Source organism: Notothenia rossii (assembly GCF_949606895.1).
Source record: "Notothenia rossii genome assembly, chromosome: 9".
Classification (NCBI taxonomy): domain Eukaryota; kingdom Metazoa; phylum Chordata; class Actinopteri; order Perciformes; family Nototheniidae; genus Notothenia; species Notothenia rossii.
The window spans coordinates 38,299,381-38,317,171 of record NC_136907.1 but is presented as its reverse complement, the minus strand read 5'-3'; the positions used below and the strand labels follow the sequence as shown (position 1 = coordinate 38,317,171).

General features: G+C 40.0%; 1 protein-coding gene across 2 annotated transcripts; it reads right to left on the bottom strand.

The window, feature by feature from the left end:
- Positions 1–754: 754 nt before the first annotated feature.
- On the bottom strand, positions 755–17,205 carry LOC307019255 (uncharacterized protein). 2 transcript variants are annotated; one of them, XM_079649985.1, is made up of 5 exons: positions 16,988–17,205; positions 9,813–10,813; positions 8,399–8,554; positions 8,151–8,249; positions 755–6,022 (listed from the first exon to the last, which is right to left on the bottom strand). In XM_079649985.1, the coding sequence occupies exons 1-5, from the start codon at positions 17,154–17,156 to the stop codon at positions 5,723–5,725; spliced, it is 1,725 nt and encodes a 574-aa protein (XP_079506111.1). In that variant the 5' UTR covers positions 17,157–17,205; the 3' UTR covers positions 755–5,722. The 2 variants fall into 2 exon arrangements, with proteins under 2 accessions (XP_079506111.1, XP_079506112.1); XM_079649986.1 differs by having other exon boundaries at positions 9,813–10,681.
- Between the last annotated feature and the right edge of the window lie 586 nt (positions 17,206–17,791).

Here is a 17,791-nt window from a genome sequence, read left to right as displayed (position 1 = left end):
CTTCTTACACATTATATTTCAGCATAGCAATTCAGCATAAAGCATTCCCACTAGCAATTTCTTTAGGAATTGCATTCTCTAGTTGTTGGTCTACTGTCTGAATATGATTAATGAAAGGCAGGTTTTCTTTTGTTCAAAAACTGAGCAAAGGACACATGTTAATGCTAAATATCGTGGTTTCATATTTTGAAAGTTTACATTGTTCTGTTGTCTTACACAATACATTTGATTAAACGTCTGGCTAATGCAATGAGTTCATCACCAGAAAATGAAAAAAGTAAAAACAATAAAGCATAATGTAACCAGGCAGATATGTCCATGCATGTACCTCCCTTTTTTGTCGAGCCTTTGTTTATTTTACCAATCTGTATGTGCAGGAGGTAAAGATGTGACAAGTGGTGACTGGAGAAGGCCTGACGACATATTCGTGTTCACTGCAGCAACTTACGAAACTATTCCATAAAACGGTCATCTTGTGGCCATCTTCCTGATGTACTCCTGGATCTTTGGTGTTTCACCCTGGATTGTGGCCCTGACACTCAGACAATGTCAATAACGTGGTTGAGTTAAAATGGACTCAGCAGCCATGTACCCAATCGTTGAACCCTGCTACCTCCTGTACAGATATTAGCAATCACATTCATACTGAGCAGAATTTAAATTAGGATTTAAGTTAGTAAGTTTATATCTAGTTGATAAACTATATCGAATAGTTATGGCTCACTAGAGCAAAAACATATTCAATGATTGGTGGTTCATGGTTTTAATGATTTTTATTAGGTATTTCTATCCAAGCCACTCAAAATGTTATAATATATCCGAGGCAAAATACAAGGACATTAATCATTTTAATGTATTAATAAATAATAGCCAATACATATTACGTGCTAACCATAATGCTTTTATTTCCATCAGTGAAAAGTGAAAAAAACCAAAACCTGCAATGTTGTTTTTTAAAATCCTACAGACCCATTTTATATCATTCTCATTAGATTATTCAGAATTGAGTCATAAAGCATGAGTGTGAAAGTCTATGAGAACAGATCAACTCTACAACACAAACATCTTGAAACCTTTCATTTTGTTTGAGAATTGTAAACTCGTAGTGAGAATTTTCTCCAGCCACCCCCTAAACCAGGGGTCTGCAACCTTTTTGACCAAAAGAGCCATTTTGCTCCTTTTTCCCCAAAACATTTTTGTCTGGAGCCACAAAACATATTTCATAGCTTGATAGCTAATAAAGTTGTATTCATTGTTATATCAGACAAAACTACAGTTTTTTTGCATTTATTAGGCTATTTATTATGTTATATAAAACTGTTAACCTCTAATAAGAAACAAATAACTCCTATAAAGGACAATTAAAAATAATACACAGGCCTACTTTAAAATAAATTAAACACAGCACTTGGGGAGTCCTCTGCACATTTGAAGGAAAAAAATATATAATTAAAATGTGCCCACTTTGAAATAAATAAAACATATAGCTACACCCTAAAAAGAGTTAAAGGTAGGGTAGGTACGAATGGAGAAACCAGCTCGAGTGCGCTAGAATTTGAAAATACACAACCGGAAAAAATATGCCTCTTCCTTCAGACTTCCTTACAGAGCCCCTCCTCCAACACACACGAACGTGCATCATCAATGAGGCCACGAGATAAGTTTGTGCACAGATGGAATGCTGACAGGCAGGTAGGCCATCCAGTTATTTTAGCCGGGCTGGCTAAAATGATTGGTCGTGCTTTTTACAGCGCTACGGCTTCCAGAGATTAATTTGTGTATGTATTTATTGTCAAAGCATTTAATATATTCATTGCTATCGGGACGTTAAGAGCATTCCATGGAATATAACAAAAAGTGTTTTCTGAAATAAATTACATACATTACATGTAAACATACAAACATGTCACTTATTAGACGCTTTTAGCCAAAGCGACTTACATACTCAGTACTGTGGGCAATCCCCACAGGAGCAATTTGGGGTGAAGTGTCTTGCCCAGGGACACAACGACATGCTGATTGCAGTGGGGTTTGAACCTGTGACCCCCTGATCCAAACACCAATGCACAACCCACTACACCACACGCCTCCCATTGAATTATGACTGAAGATTGTCAGCTGTCTTCCTCTCCCTTGTTGTTCCTCGATATGTAAAGGCTGCAGCACCGTTGACAACTTCTCTCTACATATCAAACATACCGGTAAACCAGCATCGTTTGCTGTGAAAGCATATAACTGTCCACACAGAAATAAATCCTGTGCTCCTCCGGTACTTTTCTTTTATTTATCCATAGTTCGCTCATCGAGCCGTGGGTCAGGTTATTCACCCGCAGGAAAAGGCGCTGGCGCGGGACCGTAGCAGGATGTGACGCATATTTTTGTTGACCTAATTAAAACCGTTTTGTTTTTTATTTATGTGTCACAGTATCACCTCAAAATACAAGATATGAAAAAATGTCAACCATGGAACAAAATATAAATAGTCCTACAAATACTTTTATTTTATTTCCTTCTTATTTTTGTCAAAGCTCAAGGGAGCCAGAGCAGAGGGCTTAAAGGGCCGCATGCGGCCCGTGGGCCACGGGTTGCCGACCCCTGCCCTAAACCTAAATGTCCATTTAAAAAAAAAAATGAATAAAAAGCAGTAATTATTTGGAAAATGTTAACACTAATCTCAGTATTATTTCCCCCCTAAGAGAAAATCATAAAATAACTAAGCTACATTTTTGAGCTTGCATAGAAAATGAATGCATCTTAATTGCGAACTGTTCGAGCCAGAGCTCTAAGCCCTGAAAGCTGCTGGTTTCATTGTTTTGCTCGATTATGTTAAAGGAGGATGTGCACTAAGGCTTCACAACCATACTTGTGGAAAAATGCCAAATGTTCCCATTGCAATTTGTCAGTTTTATGTTGCTTAAAATTCTTAAATTCTGTTCAATGTTTTAATCCTTAGTCTTTAACACACTACGTGTGAACTACGAACCTGCAGTGCAATCCTTAATGTCAAATAACCAGACACCTTCACACCTCCTAAAGGTTATACACTTGTAAAAACGGAGACTTGACAAAGTAAAAAGCACACAGCAATTGTCTAGGTCAGTGGTTCTCAAAGTGGGGGGCGCAGAGGCATACCAGGGGGGGCGCAAGAGACCAGGAGGAAAAATGGTAAAAATAAAAAATGTAAAAGATAAAAAAATAAAAAATCATAAATTGAAAAATTATTTATTCGAAAATAATATGATGCAGTACTATTACGTCTGGGTCTCTGTGTTTCATTAAAGCTCGGCTCTGTGTGTGTGTGGAACGAGCCATTTTGTGTGCGCGAGTGAGAGAGAGAGAGCGCACTGCTACCGGGGATCGTTGTTGTTAGCTTCTGGTGCTAGCGAGCTACGCTAACGGATATAAGGAGCTTTTTCAAGAACAAAGTGGAGTGTCCTCTCCTGTCAGATTGAGAGACTCAGTGAGCTAAAGCAGGGGTTCCCAACCTTTATTGTGCCAAGGACCGGCAGATACATTAAAAAAAAATCGCGTACCGGTTGTCAATTTTAGCTGATTTTAATATTTACTCACCAGCAGGTGGCAACAGAGGCTAATTGTTTTTAACAGCCCGAAGAAATACTAATATGCATCCAAAACATATTAATAACGTTTAAAACCAGGATACAATTAAAACAAAAAATTAGGACCGCTTTACAAATATTAATATAATATATAATATAATATAGCCTAATATGGCAATATAAGGCTGTTACATTGTATGTAACAAATAATAGAACAATATGCATCCAAAACATATTAACAACGTTTAAAACCAGGATACAATCAAAACAAATTAGGACCACTGTACACATATTGATATAACTGAAATGTCAGGGAGACCCCTGGGCTTGTTTGCCAGCCATAATAACGTCATACCGGGGCGTTCGTTCCGGTGCACTCCGACAGCATTTAGAACTACATCGAGATTAAGATTAAACTAACTTATTTTGGGAACACCCACATACCTATGGAGTTGGCCAGATGTGTGTAAATTACTGTTCATGGTAATTTGAAAACAAATGCCGTTGTTGGACACACACAAACACACCGAACATACACACACACACAGCGGAGCTGAGCAGAGCACATACACACACACACATCATGTGCCTTTGTGACCGGACATTTCCTTCATACAACGAGTAATAGGGGTAATAATCAGGCCGTTCGGTGTGTGTGTGTGAAACGTAGCAGCCTGCAGTGGAGAACACAGTGAAGGCTGTGTGTACACGCTGGTGCTGCACTTCTCAGAGGCTGCCTCCTGATGCTGCAGCCATTTCATGAAGTGAAGGAGGTTTTACAAATTAAAAAAATAGTTCTACACCCCTGGCCGCAATGTCCTTAAAATGAAGTCTGAGTTCGAAATATATCTCAAATAAGTTCCCGTCAGCAAAAACACGTGGGTTTGCTATCCTGGCTCCAAAATGGTGGAATGAGCTCCCCATTGAAATCAGGACAGCAGATAGCTTACACATCTTCCGACGCAAACTGAAAACTCATCTCTTTAGACTCCACTTCGAGCGATAGAATTACTAACAAAGCACTTATATACTAATAAAGGGCTGGCTTTCTAAATGCCAGTTGAGTAGCACTTGAAATGTTTGGCTCTATGAAACCTGATGTACTTATATGATTCTGTTTTCTTAAAGGTTGTATCTTCCTGGTCGAATGCACTTATTGTAAGTCGCTTTGGATAAAAGCGTCAGCTAAATGCAATGTAATGTAATGTAATGTATGCACTGCCACTTCCCCACATAAACATAACAGTCTGCGATTAAACGGTTGTCCCCTGTGTGCTCCACTTCCTATTGGCGCACCAGTAACTTTCTCTGTGCATAAATGAACAATGATAAAATATTTTTAAATATTTCTAATTCTGCAAATATTACGATAAACTCACAGCCATTTCGCGGCCCGGCAGTAACACCTCCACGGCCCGGTACCGGTCCGCGGACCGGGGGTTGGGAACCCCTGAGCTAACGGACTCTCAGTGTTTAGATCACTTAGTTCACTTTAGTCTAAGTTATCTCAGTGGGTCTCAAACGGTTTGGTCACGATTAATGTAAACAATTATTTCTGAGGCACACGTTTATATGATCATTATAGTTATACAAAAATAAGAGAATAAATGAAAAACAGGTATGAAATACTATATGGCAGTAAAACAAGAATAACGTTTAAAAGGGTGATTTGTAAAATATCCATAAAGAAAAAGTAAATCTGTTTACAGTTCTGTTTCATATGTGTGTTGAGAGATGTATCCATAGATCTATTCATTTTACTCTCAAAATGCTCCAGATTGATGCATTTAACTTCAATATTTAAAAATAAATCTTCCCGGGGGAGCTTGCCCCCGGACCCCCCTATGTGAGGTCCACACACCACCTATAAAAATAGCACTTTACCCTATGCCGTGAGCTGATTATCGAGCCTTCATTGTAACTGTCTCACTTTGTATATGCGTGGGGAATGTTGCAGTAGAAAGTTCCACTGTAGAGCCCGGTACATTAATGGGAAGCCCTAAATGTTTGAGCACCCTCTATGAAACGTCAAGCTACCCCACAGCACCCCCAAAAGAAATTTCTGGCGCCGCCACTGAGCCTGACTATTTGTGTTGGGGGGGCCCGACTTTTTTTTTTCTCCAAAGGGGGGGCCTGACAGAAAAAGTTTGAGAACCACTGGTCTAGGTGAAGAGTTTGTTTTTCAGGCTGATGAACTTGGAGGTTTGCTTTGGTTGAAGCATATCAAGTCCTACAAATAGTCTTTGAAAGACTTCAAAAGTCTTGGCAAGTTTGGGAGGATAATCCAGATTTAGGGCATATGTGAGGCCAAGGAGAAGGCAGCAGGCTTTGGGCAGGTTATCCAGATCTGTCATCACTGGAGTTCCATCAATGATGATGCCCACTGCATCTGGCTGCTGGCAGACATAGATCCTCATACTTTCTGCTTGAAGGTCTTGATGCACTTTCGTCTCTGCTGTTCTCTATAAAACATACATTACATGTTACTTGTTAGAAGCTTTTCTCCAAAGCGACTTACATACTCAATACTATGGGCAATCCCCACAGGAGCAATTTGGGGTGAAGTGTCTCAGGGAAACAACGACATGCTGACTGCAGTGGGGTTTGAACTTGCGACCCCCTGATTCGAAGTCCAGCACTCTATCCACTGAGCCACAGCCACCTGATGCCACAACCGCCTGATGCATACATACTATCTTACATTGCAGTTGACAAGCTTTGAAATAAGAAAACATGCAAACTTAAAATAATTAATGTAATCCATTTCAAATAATGACTCAATGTAAGGAGCAGGAATTGTTTTATTTTGTATAAATTGTATTTCCTCTTCAAAAGGGCGAGCCAAGTGGGAGGGGCTGCACTAAAGGATTAAAAAGGGGCAGTTTTGGTTTTGGGTCAGCGGAGGTAACCACCATGCAGTCTATCCTGACTGATTTGTAACTGTGTTTAACTTTTTTATTGAAGTACTCATTTAGTTTATTTCAATCTTTTTTGTGTTTGGAATTAATTAGAATTTTGCACTTTGTTAAAAAAGTTACAAGACACTTGAGGTCACGTTTTCAAGGTTGATTCCATTTATGTGTGAAGTATGTGAGAGGATTACTAAAATACAAGGTTTTAAAAGGTCCCATGTCATGCTTTTTCGGTTATTAACCGTCCCCTTGTGTGTTATGAAGGTTTTTATTAGGGATGTCCCGATCACTTTTTGATTCCGATCATTTGATTTTGACAATTTGCCGATACCGATTTTTCCCGATCCGATCTTTATGCAATGCATTGAGAAAAAAATGAAAAAAATCATTCAAGTTGTCCCTTAAGGTTATTTTTTTTATTTAAATTGGATATTCTATCCAACATGGATATACAGTAGCTTCCTTTTTTCACAGCAGCATTGGATCAGTTCAGTTGTGCAGCATTGGATCAAAACAAAATAAAGCTTATCAGTACTCGTTAGCTTACTGCTACAATTAGACACTGCGCCCTGCCCACTCTGTTGCCAGATTTTAGAGAAATAAGCAACCAGGTCTATGAAAACAAGCCCCAAAGAAGCAACACATACATGATGTTGTGTAATTTGAAACCAAAACTAAGGCCTCAGGATGACTTTAAGACATGAACATGGTCATTTTTTGTTTTGTAACATTGAATACAAATACCGATTCCGATCTTTTGAACATCACGTGATCGGCTCCGATCCCCGATCACGTGATCGGATCGGGACATCTCTAGTTTTTATGCATGTAAACGGTGTGCAGAGTCAAACCCCTCAAAGTATACCCTGTAGCGAGTAAAACTCTAACACAGAAAATACCTCCCCAAAACGCCTCATTGGAGATACGTCCATTGATTCTTCCGGGTAACTCATGATGTCATGCGTTACCCGGAACCAAATGGACCAATCCTTGGAGCCGTTACGTTACGTCCGCAGAGCCGTTACGTTAAGCCCCCGCTGATTGGTCCAAATTGACCAATCCACGGACTTCCTCACACACACACTCAGTGCACGCAGCTCTGCTGATTTCTCCTCCCTGGCTGCAGGCTGATAACAGACAGTTGGGATCGCGGCGAAATTCTCTCTGCAGACCCATTCTCACAGCGTTTATCAACCTTTTTCTTACTCAATATTAAGCCACACTTATTGTTTTTACTTCGGCTGTGACTTTGTGTGTGCTCAGGGTGAGTTTGGCTGTGTTTCGCTAAACAAGGAAACAACACCTCCACGGAGCTCAGCGCGATTCACAACGTCCCAACCAATCAGAGCACACTGTGCTCACAGGGAGGGTGGGGGCTGGAGCTATTGGAGCTCCAACGAGCCGTTAAAGGCAGAGAGTAAAATTCCGTGAATACACGTAGTTTAAAGAGATGCTGTATGAGAAACCAAAGTGATTTTGGAAAATTGCCCAATATAAATCTATTCTAGTAGACCTCAACAATGGAATTATGATCAGTGGAAATGGCCATGACATGACTTTAAAATCCTTTATATATATGCATAAAATATATATAAACACATATGCAAGTATGTGTATGCATTAATCTATACATATATACAAACACGCCTTAAAATACAGTAATAAGGGCAATACTTACGTAGTAGTCAGAGATGAGCTCAGGCACACTCTCCCCCAGGTACTCTATGAGGCATCTCAGAATCACGTCCCTCTTCTTCACCACGGACACATGTTTATCCTACAGTTAATCATTGGATCATAAATAAAAGAAGAACCGTATGGCTTGGTGAAAATGAAAACATTTATTTTCAAACCAAAGACAATTGGAATAAACCTTAAGCTCCGGATTCATTTATTGTTTGTCTTGGTTCTACACCCCTTCCTCACCTGTCTTAGTTCAGTCATGACGCCCTTCATGCGCTGTCCAACAGCTCCTCCCTTTGAGCTGAATAACTGCAGGAACTTTGAAGTGAACCTGTCCAGCTGAGACATAAACGTTGACTCCAAGGGAATAGTGTTGCACCTTCGGAACTCTTCATTTATCTGGGGGAGAGGATTTGGTCAACTACTTATACAGAAAACATGAAAAGGGTGTATGAAGCAGGACAGGAACATTCACATTTAGTCTAATAAAATACTCCAGAAGAACAAATGTTGGTAAGTTGGTATCACTGACTCGACCAAACAAAGTTCCAATTACATGTCTAGAGCTGACAAAAGGTGAGCTAAATGCTAACTTTGTGTTTCTCCCTGCCACAGCACTCTGTGCTGTGTCAAAAAATAGATTTCAAAAACACTGCTGCTGGTTTATAAAGCTTTGAATGGTTTAGGCCCAAAATACATTTCTGATCTACTGCTAAATTATGAACCATCCAGATCTCTCACGTCTTAAGGGACTGGTCAGCTTTCTCTCAGTCAGAACTAAACGTTGAGAAGTTCAGTTATTATGCTCCAAATTATGCCTTGCCTAAGTCATTTTCAGGTTTCTGCGACTTTTTTTGTAAAAATACACAAATATAAATAATAATAATAAATAAGCCTCATCAACCAGACCTGGCTATACATAATGTATGTATATATAGACACAAAACACATATTTTCCCATAATATCAGATGTTGCTACATGATTGCCATACAAAAGCGCGTCTGTTTAATTCAAATCTATCTTGTTCTACCCTCTCATTATTGGTTTTTGGTATCTTTAAGCAACTGATGGGGCTTCTTTCATGGGAGGATTAGATATGCTTACACCCAATTCAATCTTCGAAAAGTTTAATAATGTTTTTTTTCTGGCAGAAAGGTGCAGGGCCCTGGGGGTATCATTCTTGCATTTCATCACTTGTGTTTCCATAGTATGTTTTTATGACAATAATTTATTTAAAAAATCGGTATGAGACTGCATATGCCGCCCACACGTTGGGAAGATTAAACACACGGTGATGCTCTGAAAAAGGGTCCATGATAAGCTCTGGCCGTATTTGATGCAGCTGCATTGTGATAGAGAGATTAAAAAGGATAAACACACATGAATACATATCAAATGTAGAATTTGCAATTGGAACATTTGTTGGATGAGTTTTCTTTTTTTTTTAAAGTAAGATTACAAAACTGTGTCTTATAAATAATATGAGTAAAAGAAAAACTTGAATTCCAACACTGGCTGAAATACTTCTGACAGATATAAAGTTTGGAGGAAAAATATACACTAACATTTCTTAAGATTCCCATTTAATGAGTCTCTCACAAACCCCACTTTGCTACACTACAGGGTGTGGGAGGATCATTCAACCAGTTTCTTTACCTGTACAGGATTGAAGAGGGCAGGCCATCTCTCATAGAATTGTGCCACTTGCATGGACTGGCCGACCACTTCCCTTCTTCTACAGCTGTATGTTCTCGACATCATGTCATTCATCATCTGGCTATTGTCCCTGGACTTGCTTGCTGAAATGAGCTCAAGTCTTGTATTCTCCAGGCTGTCATCAGTTTCACCGGCTGGGTGTGGGGGGTAGTAGTTTACCTCAGACTTCCTTGGTTTCTTTATATTTTTGGCAGGTTTTCTGTCACCCTCTTGCTTGTGTTTCAGTGTATTAATCATCAGTTCAGGGTTTCCATGGGCTTTAAGTTTGCTCCGGTAGTTTGCACATTTGTACTTTAGGCTTTGCTGCCACCCGTCACATCCGTTATAGGAGCCGGGCTCCCTCAAGCAGGGGTGCCTCTCTATAAGTGCATGTGCAACGGCGGTCCTCTGTGGATCATTGGGATAAGCTGTGTAGGAAAACATGGCCTCAGCCAGGCGCTCCAGAATGTCCGATTTACCACTTTGTGACGTCAGCAGGGTTCCGTCTTTTAAAAAAAATTCATTGCCCTGCTGCAAAGCCATCTCTGTGTTGTAGGAGAAAACGGGAATTGGAAAGACGGCAGGCCACAGGTTACGCCTGTCAGAGGCAAGGGGGCTATGAATTACTGGATCTTGTGAATCCACAGAGGGCAGATCATCGACAGGGGACATGTCAGATGTGTCATGGTTGTGCTCCTGAGGAACTGTGGACTTTAAGAGGCCTGGTGGAATGTGCACTACCTTGAGTGTGTCTTTATCCTTGAGGTCACTTGTAGAGGTTAGAGTGAAGAAGTCATCAAAGTCAGTATCTTTGTACTGAAGACCTATTTCTGTGGTGATGGAAAAAGCTTGTTTAAACACTTTAATCAAATCCTCCACAGATGAGGGGAGGCCATTTTGAAAAGTTATCTTCTTTATTTCGTGATGGATGACGACTCGAAATTTAAAAGCTTGTTGCATATCTGCAAATAAAAGAAACACAAGCGGTTATACATGAGTTAAACATGTTCCTGTGGTCTTGAAACCAGGATGTACAGCTATATCTTAAGGTTAAAGATAGGGTTACTTTATGGTTACCATGGAAGAAGATTGCTTTTGAGAAAAAAAGAGTTGCATTTGGACCACTTATCACTTTACTCGGGTTCCCAGTAGCATCATGCCTCCACTAGGCAATGAAGGCACTTTTTTCTTGGATGAAAAGAAGGAACACAGGCAGCCTAGATATACCTGGGCAGTCCGCTCAAGTCACCCATACACTGTATGGTCATATGCAATCAATCCTAAACGATCCGTCCTGTTATGGTATCGAATGATTGTATTTTATAAACCATAATTATAAAACAGGTAGCTCTAATGGAGTAAACTACATGGTTTTTATTTGCGACATGCCCGGCGCCGTGGGAGGGCCAGGCCCTCCCATTTGACATTCCTGCCCTTCCCCAATAAACACGATTTTTATTATTTATAAAAAAAATATTTTTTTTATTTTTTTTTATTATAAATAAACTGTGAACCTTTATGCTACGATGTATGTGATGTCAGATAGTAACTAAAACAAAAAATTGCAGGCTACGTCAAATAAATTCATGTGCCTGTTGTGATTTGTGATTCATCCACATTTAGACCAATCACAGCGTCACACTCTGCCGCATTGTTTATTGTGCATTCTGTAGACTCCCATTTCTGTTTGAATTCCAAAATGGATATCAGAAATTGGCTTAAAAAGGTCTAAGGATTTATTAAAAAGAAATAACGATGAAAGAACTGCAGCCGATGGTACTGCTGGCGACCCTGCACCTGCCGTTGCAGCAGCACGTCTTAATGTCACAAGCTTGACCTCGGCAAACCCCGGGGCTGAGTTAGCGAGCCCAAGCCTTGACTCATCAAGGCGGCCGCCACCATCGCTGTCCTCCGAGGCACAGCTCCTTGTGCCCCTACCATCACCACCTGCGTTGCTACACCCTGTACAACCCGCCAGCATCCTCCTCCGTGCCGGTGCCTCCACTACAGACGCTACCTTGCAGCACATCAACAGGTACTATTGGGCCAGCAACCGCTCAAAGACCAACAGCCTCAAATGATCTTGGGATTAATAAACCCAACCACGTGAAACTGGATCGTTATCCAGGGAGATTGTTTTCAGGAAAGAAGCGCATTTTTGCCACTGCATGGTACAACAACAGACCATGACTTGAATATTCGTTAAAGCAGACGCAGCCTTTTGTTTCCCCTGTAGACAGTTTAAAGTAAATACGTCTTCATATGATGCGGCTTTTACTGTCAAAGGTTTTTGCGACTGGAAACATATTACAGACTGATAAAGGAATGCTAAGGCATGCCGCATCAAAAGAACACATTTCATCTGAGAGTTCGTGGAGAGAGAGAGACAGATATGCGAGGAAACAAATAAGGAAATGAGTACTTTGGTGCACACAGATCAGCTGGCACGGAACCGTTATTACGTGTCAGCTGTCGTTGATATTATAGCTTTTTTAGCTGTCAACGAACTCCCTTTCAGAGGTGACCACGATTCACTCCACAGCATGTCCAATCCAATCCATTTTATTTCAATAGCACATTTAAAAACAACAGAGTTGAACAAAGTGCTGTACATCAACAAGTTACAACTATATGTCCGAGTCAGGCAGTGGGCTCTTCCTATTGCTGTTTGAGTATACGCTGCACGAAGATGCAGAGTTGGCCAAAATAATGGAAAGCATTCCCCACACAGCAAATACACCTCTCACGACATGCAAAATGCCATAATAGAACTAACAGCAGTTAATCATCTCCGTCTCTACTATTTATCTCAGAGTGCAACGATGAGGAAGCTGCCATCCTTAACTGTGTGCCTTGCTCGTGATTTACCAGTGTTTGTGCTGCCACGCACACAATGTTTCAAAAGTGGTTTCTATGTTGCCCTTTATTTGTTCATGCATTGCGATAAGTGTGCGTCTTTGCGCAATGCCGTTGGCCTACTGTTTGATATTATATATATTGTGCCGCAGGCCTGCAGCACATGACGGTTTTGTGTGCCCTCCCATGAAAATCATAAGCCCTCCCTTTAGATTTGTTCTGGCGCCGGGTCTGATTTGCGATAAGATTGTTTTCAAACTGTGGGGCACGGATGCAGTACCTACGAGATGTGTTTTTTTATAGGGCTGTCAAGTTCAAAACGCGTTAAAACAAACAAAAAAAATAACGCCACTAATTATTTTAACGCGATTAACGCATGTGTATTTTTTGTTCCGCTCTCTTCACTCCACAAAAGAGATCTCTCTCTCTCGTCTGTGTGCGGGGGGGCTGCTCGCTCACAGAAACGCTGCAGCGATGTGCACACAGATCTGCCGGGAGAACGGAGCGTTCAGAAGTAGAAGGACAATGCTCGTTTGCCATTAGTGTTTTTGTGTAAGCGCGGTAACACGAGCAGTCTGTCCAAACATCTAGCCAAAAGGCGTCTTATTCTGTCAGAGAGTGCACAATGGGTGGCATTGGGATATATATTTTTGTAATCCTCTGGAGCAGAGAGAGGAGCTGTGGATTATTGTTATTGATTAATGCATCAGTGTTTCTTAGGGTCAAAAACACTAAACTCACAACTTAAAATGAAATTGTTTATTTAATAAAAGAGAAGTGACAGTAGATATAGATTAGTTGCAATTTGGTGCTATATATATACCGTAATTTTCGGACTATAAACCGCACCTGAATATAAGCCGCAGCAGCGGCATACCACTCTCGGTTCCACTTTTACTTTTGCGCGCTACCTGTCTCACTCTTTTCCGGCCTCCAGCTTTTCCTGCTGGAACCCGCCGCTTAAAGGTGGGGGTTCGCGGACCGGCCATAGAGCCCATAGAGTTAAAGGTGTTGACCGTTAGCTGTAAAAATCCATAGATTAGCCGCACCGTTATATAAACCGCAGCGTCGAAAAATAGGGAAAAAGGCGCGGCTTATAGTCCGAAAATTACGGTATATATATATATATATATATAAACATTTTTTTTTTAAAACACCTTGAATATCAGGGGGGGCGGGGCTCCGTTGGCGGGGTGCAGCGCCCCTCCAAGACAATGGTAGGGGAAACACTGAAGCTGGTAAAGGTGCAGCTAGTTTCAATGGATTTGTATACTGCAGGGTAGCTTGTGAATTTACTCCAGGTGGAACTAAAGTCTGATTTAACACTTGATTAGATTTCACATCTTTCATCCAGATCTGTAAAGTAACTAAAGGTATTAAATACATGTAGTGGAATAGAAGTAAAGTAGAAAAACATATACATTAAATAAAGCAATGTTAATTCTGTTTCTAATTTGTTTAGTTTTTCCCTTAAAAAGTAACAAAAATAATCGATAAAAATTAGGGGTGCACCGAATGGGTAATTCTTGGCCGAAACCGATACCGAAAATAGGAAACGGTTGGCCGAAAACCGAATGCCGAAAGGCCGAAAATGATTAATAGAAATATATATATATATATATATATATATATATATATATATATATATATATATATATATATATATAAAATGTATACATTTTTTACCAATGTTGTTCAGCTACCTGATTATGGAAAAATAAATGATTATGGCAAAACTTAACTTAAATAATAATCACTATTATGGGTCCATAAAACATTTATTCAGCACTTTTGAATGCATACAGTACATTAATTCCAAGTCAAGTGCATTTTATTTTCTCTGTAGGATAACTACAACAAAGTGCATTCAGAACAAAGCCAAGGTGCTTTAAAACTACATAAACATCCAGGCCAGTAGGCCTACAACAAAATAGTGTAAATAAAGACTGTAACAGCCAGGCCTTCAACAACAACAAATGCACCTATAAGTGCATGCATACAAATGTACAAACTTGATAAATCCACATGAATGTAACTATTTACAAATGAAATTACAATTGAATTTCAAGAATCTGTAAATAAGTAGTAAACATTGTATAAAGATACATAAAGTGAAAACTGGATACAAAATCCACAATCAATTACAAATTAAATTACAATTTCAAGAATCTGCAAATAAGGTGGTCTGTCCTCATGAGCAATGTAAACAACATTGTATCATTTAGATAACGAAAGTAGAATATATTGAACACTGTGCTGCTGTCATTTCCCCCTAATGATAACCTGAGATGGTGAATTATAACTCACAATGAAAATTGTTCAGGAAAGTGGGTATAGAGTAGACATGTAGAACTAGATAAACTTATGATAAGCCAGCCTCTCTACTTATTAAGGAAAAGTGGGAGGTTCTTTTTAATGAACATTAGCTTCTCTGCTTTATCAGCCATAAATCTGTTCCTCTTCTCATCAAGCACATGAGAGGCAGCGCTGAACAGTCTCTCGCTGTCAGTGCTTGTGATTTGATCTTACTCCGCATATTTGTCCGGGTGTTTTGATTTCAAGTGGTGGAGTAATCCCGAAGTGGTGAAAGTCTTTGCAGTTACACCCCCTCGAGAAATGTCAGCTGAACACGTTTTACAAATCGCAATCCGCGCCTCTTTCTCTGATATTTTAAAATATCTCCAAGCGGCAGACATGTTGGCTGTGAGCCAGCCGCGAGCATGGTCGCGCTCCGTGTTTGTCGCCGCGTTTTGATTACGTCATCACAACAACACGTTAGTTTACCAACGTAACCCTGTTCTCTGACATTCGGTGATATTTTTTCGGTGCTCGAACCCTTTCGGCCGAAAGGGCCTTTTTCACCATTTTCGGCCGATAATTTTCGGCGGCCGAATATTCGGTGCATCCCTAATAAAAATGCAGCTAAAGTACCGGATCGATAAGCAGTATCGAGTAAGAATAATAGTACCGTTAAAATCTTCACGATACCCATCCCTAACCACAAATCATTGAAAGGAAGGCTATGTTTGAAATAGGAATGGAATAGTGATGTGATTATTTGCAACCTGCAGTACAAGTATTAGTTCATGTTGATTTATATATATATTCATAAAACATCTTTTAATTAAAAATATACTATCCAGGGAGGTAGGCCTGCTTGTTTCAATTAGGCCTAATTATTTCACAGTGGCACAGGGTCATTTGCCAATACAAGCACTTAAGATCATGTTCAATCTATGATAAAAATGTAAAACTATAGTTAGATCTTTGTGTCTTGTTATTATTAGTAGAGAAAATGTAATGTTTGTACAACTATATATAATTAATCCTACCAATCTCGGTGGGAACCGGGCTACGGGGGGGGTCACAAATACTTCCAATTACCCAAGAAGGGTCTGACTGAAAACGTTTGGGAACCACTAAGCTATGCAGTATCACTCCAGGTCTGAGAATAACGTGTTATGGTTGATGGTTCCATTCCAACTCAGTCTATCCAGGCCTAGATTCCACTAGGATCAGTAGTACGGAAGGCAGCACACAAACAAAAAACAACTCTGTAGTCTAATGTAATTTTTTTACAATTATTCATAGATTAAAACCACTTGAAAAGAGCAGGACAAATTAGGAAAAGCATGATTGGATGATGGGGAGGACTGTATTTAAAAACAGACTATATACAGTTAATTATCTTAATCCACACAAAGGAACATTTTAAAAACACTTTGTGCAGCAGATAAACCCTGTCCAGTCAGGTGGAGCTGAGCCACGGCTCACAGCTGACCAGCTTATGTAGAAGGAGGACATGTGGGAAGCAGTTCATTTACTGTTCTTCTTAATATGACTTGAGAGCCTTAAACTTAAAAGTGATCTATGAAACTATCTGGGATTCTACAAGTTATCTCTTGAACCCCAATGGAGTAGCCTCTGCAGGAATTGAAGTCAGAGGACAAGTGTAAAGTAACCTTTACCATGTTATCAAATCATGCTTTACCATGAAACACTAATTTGGCCATATTGCCCATACTCGTCATAAAATAACGCCAAATTCCTCTTGTATTGATTTAGTAGGTGTAATATACCAAAGATCAAATGGACAGTAGCCTACTGTGTGTTTGAATTTCCGTTTTACTTTGAAGACCGGGAATGCTCAAACTATTGATGCCGCGGGAGCTAAACGACCTTTTATCAAACACGACAAAACAACTAGTCCGCTGCTTTACAGATAGAAGAGAGGAATAGCGATATATTGCCGAGTTTCTGCGTAGCAGTGGATCAGATACCTGCGGTGTGGATCTGGGACCCGGACCTCTCGTTGGAGAGCAGCCTCCGTTGGCGGGAGATTTCTTCTTCATAGTTTGAGATTGTTGTTTCCAGCAGCCCAGATATCTCCTCCACAGCGACAGCAAGACGCTGGCTGATGAAGGTTTTCAGTGTCTGGAGTGTGGACATTTTCAGGAGAGAAGTGGCATGTGTAAAACGTGTAAAACTTCTTCTTCTTCTTCTTCGGTTTACTGGCGGTTGGCAACCAACTAAAATGTGCATTACCGCCACCTAATGGACTGGAGTGTGGATCGGTAGATTGGCAGGAAAACAACATTAAATTGCCTCTTTAATTCTAGTTGCTTTTAAGAAAATGTTGTACAGGCTGAATACTATGGAAGCAAATAAGAGACATTGGTGTAGTTTGTGTAGCCCTACTACGACACAGTTTTAATTTTTCATTTCATGCACACAGGCAATCCCAGGACTATTTTCAGAGAGGACCTTCAAGGCCAAATAAAATTAAGCTTTTTTTCATCAGTTGATTCAATATATGAAAGTGATAAATGCAGGGATTAAATGAGGGGTGTGAAATGTAAAGTCCAGTTTCATTAGCCTATCTGTTAAACCTCCAAATATAAGCTTATTGATTAAGAACCATGCAAACAAATTTAGATGTACACATCAATTAGGAATTTTGCCTGGAGCTTTGACGGCAAACACTGACGGTTTATTTGGAGCTTTGCCGGAGAATTCACAAGACATGTCACGGGTCACGATCTGACCACGAGGTAGAGATGCCACAATCAATTCTGAAGAACTCT

Bases quoted from the DNA above. Each gene is read 5' to 3' on its own strand.
- LOC307019255 (XM_079649985.1), bottom strand. From the start codon at position 17,156: ATGTCCACACTCCAGACACTGAAAACCTTCATCAGCCAGCGTCTTGCT. The intron at 10,814-16,987 runs GTATCTGATCCA...TTTTATTTGCAG, and splicing joins GTCCCAGATCCACACCGCAG to ATATGCAACAAGCTTTTAAA. The intron at 8,555-9,812 runs GTAAAGAAACTG...CCTCTCCCCCAG, and splicing joins CCCTCTTCAATCCTGTACAG to ATAAATGAAGAGTTCCGAAG.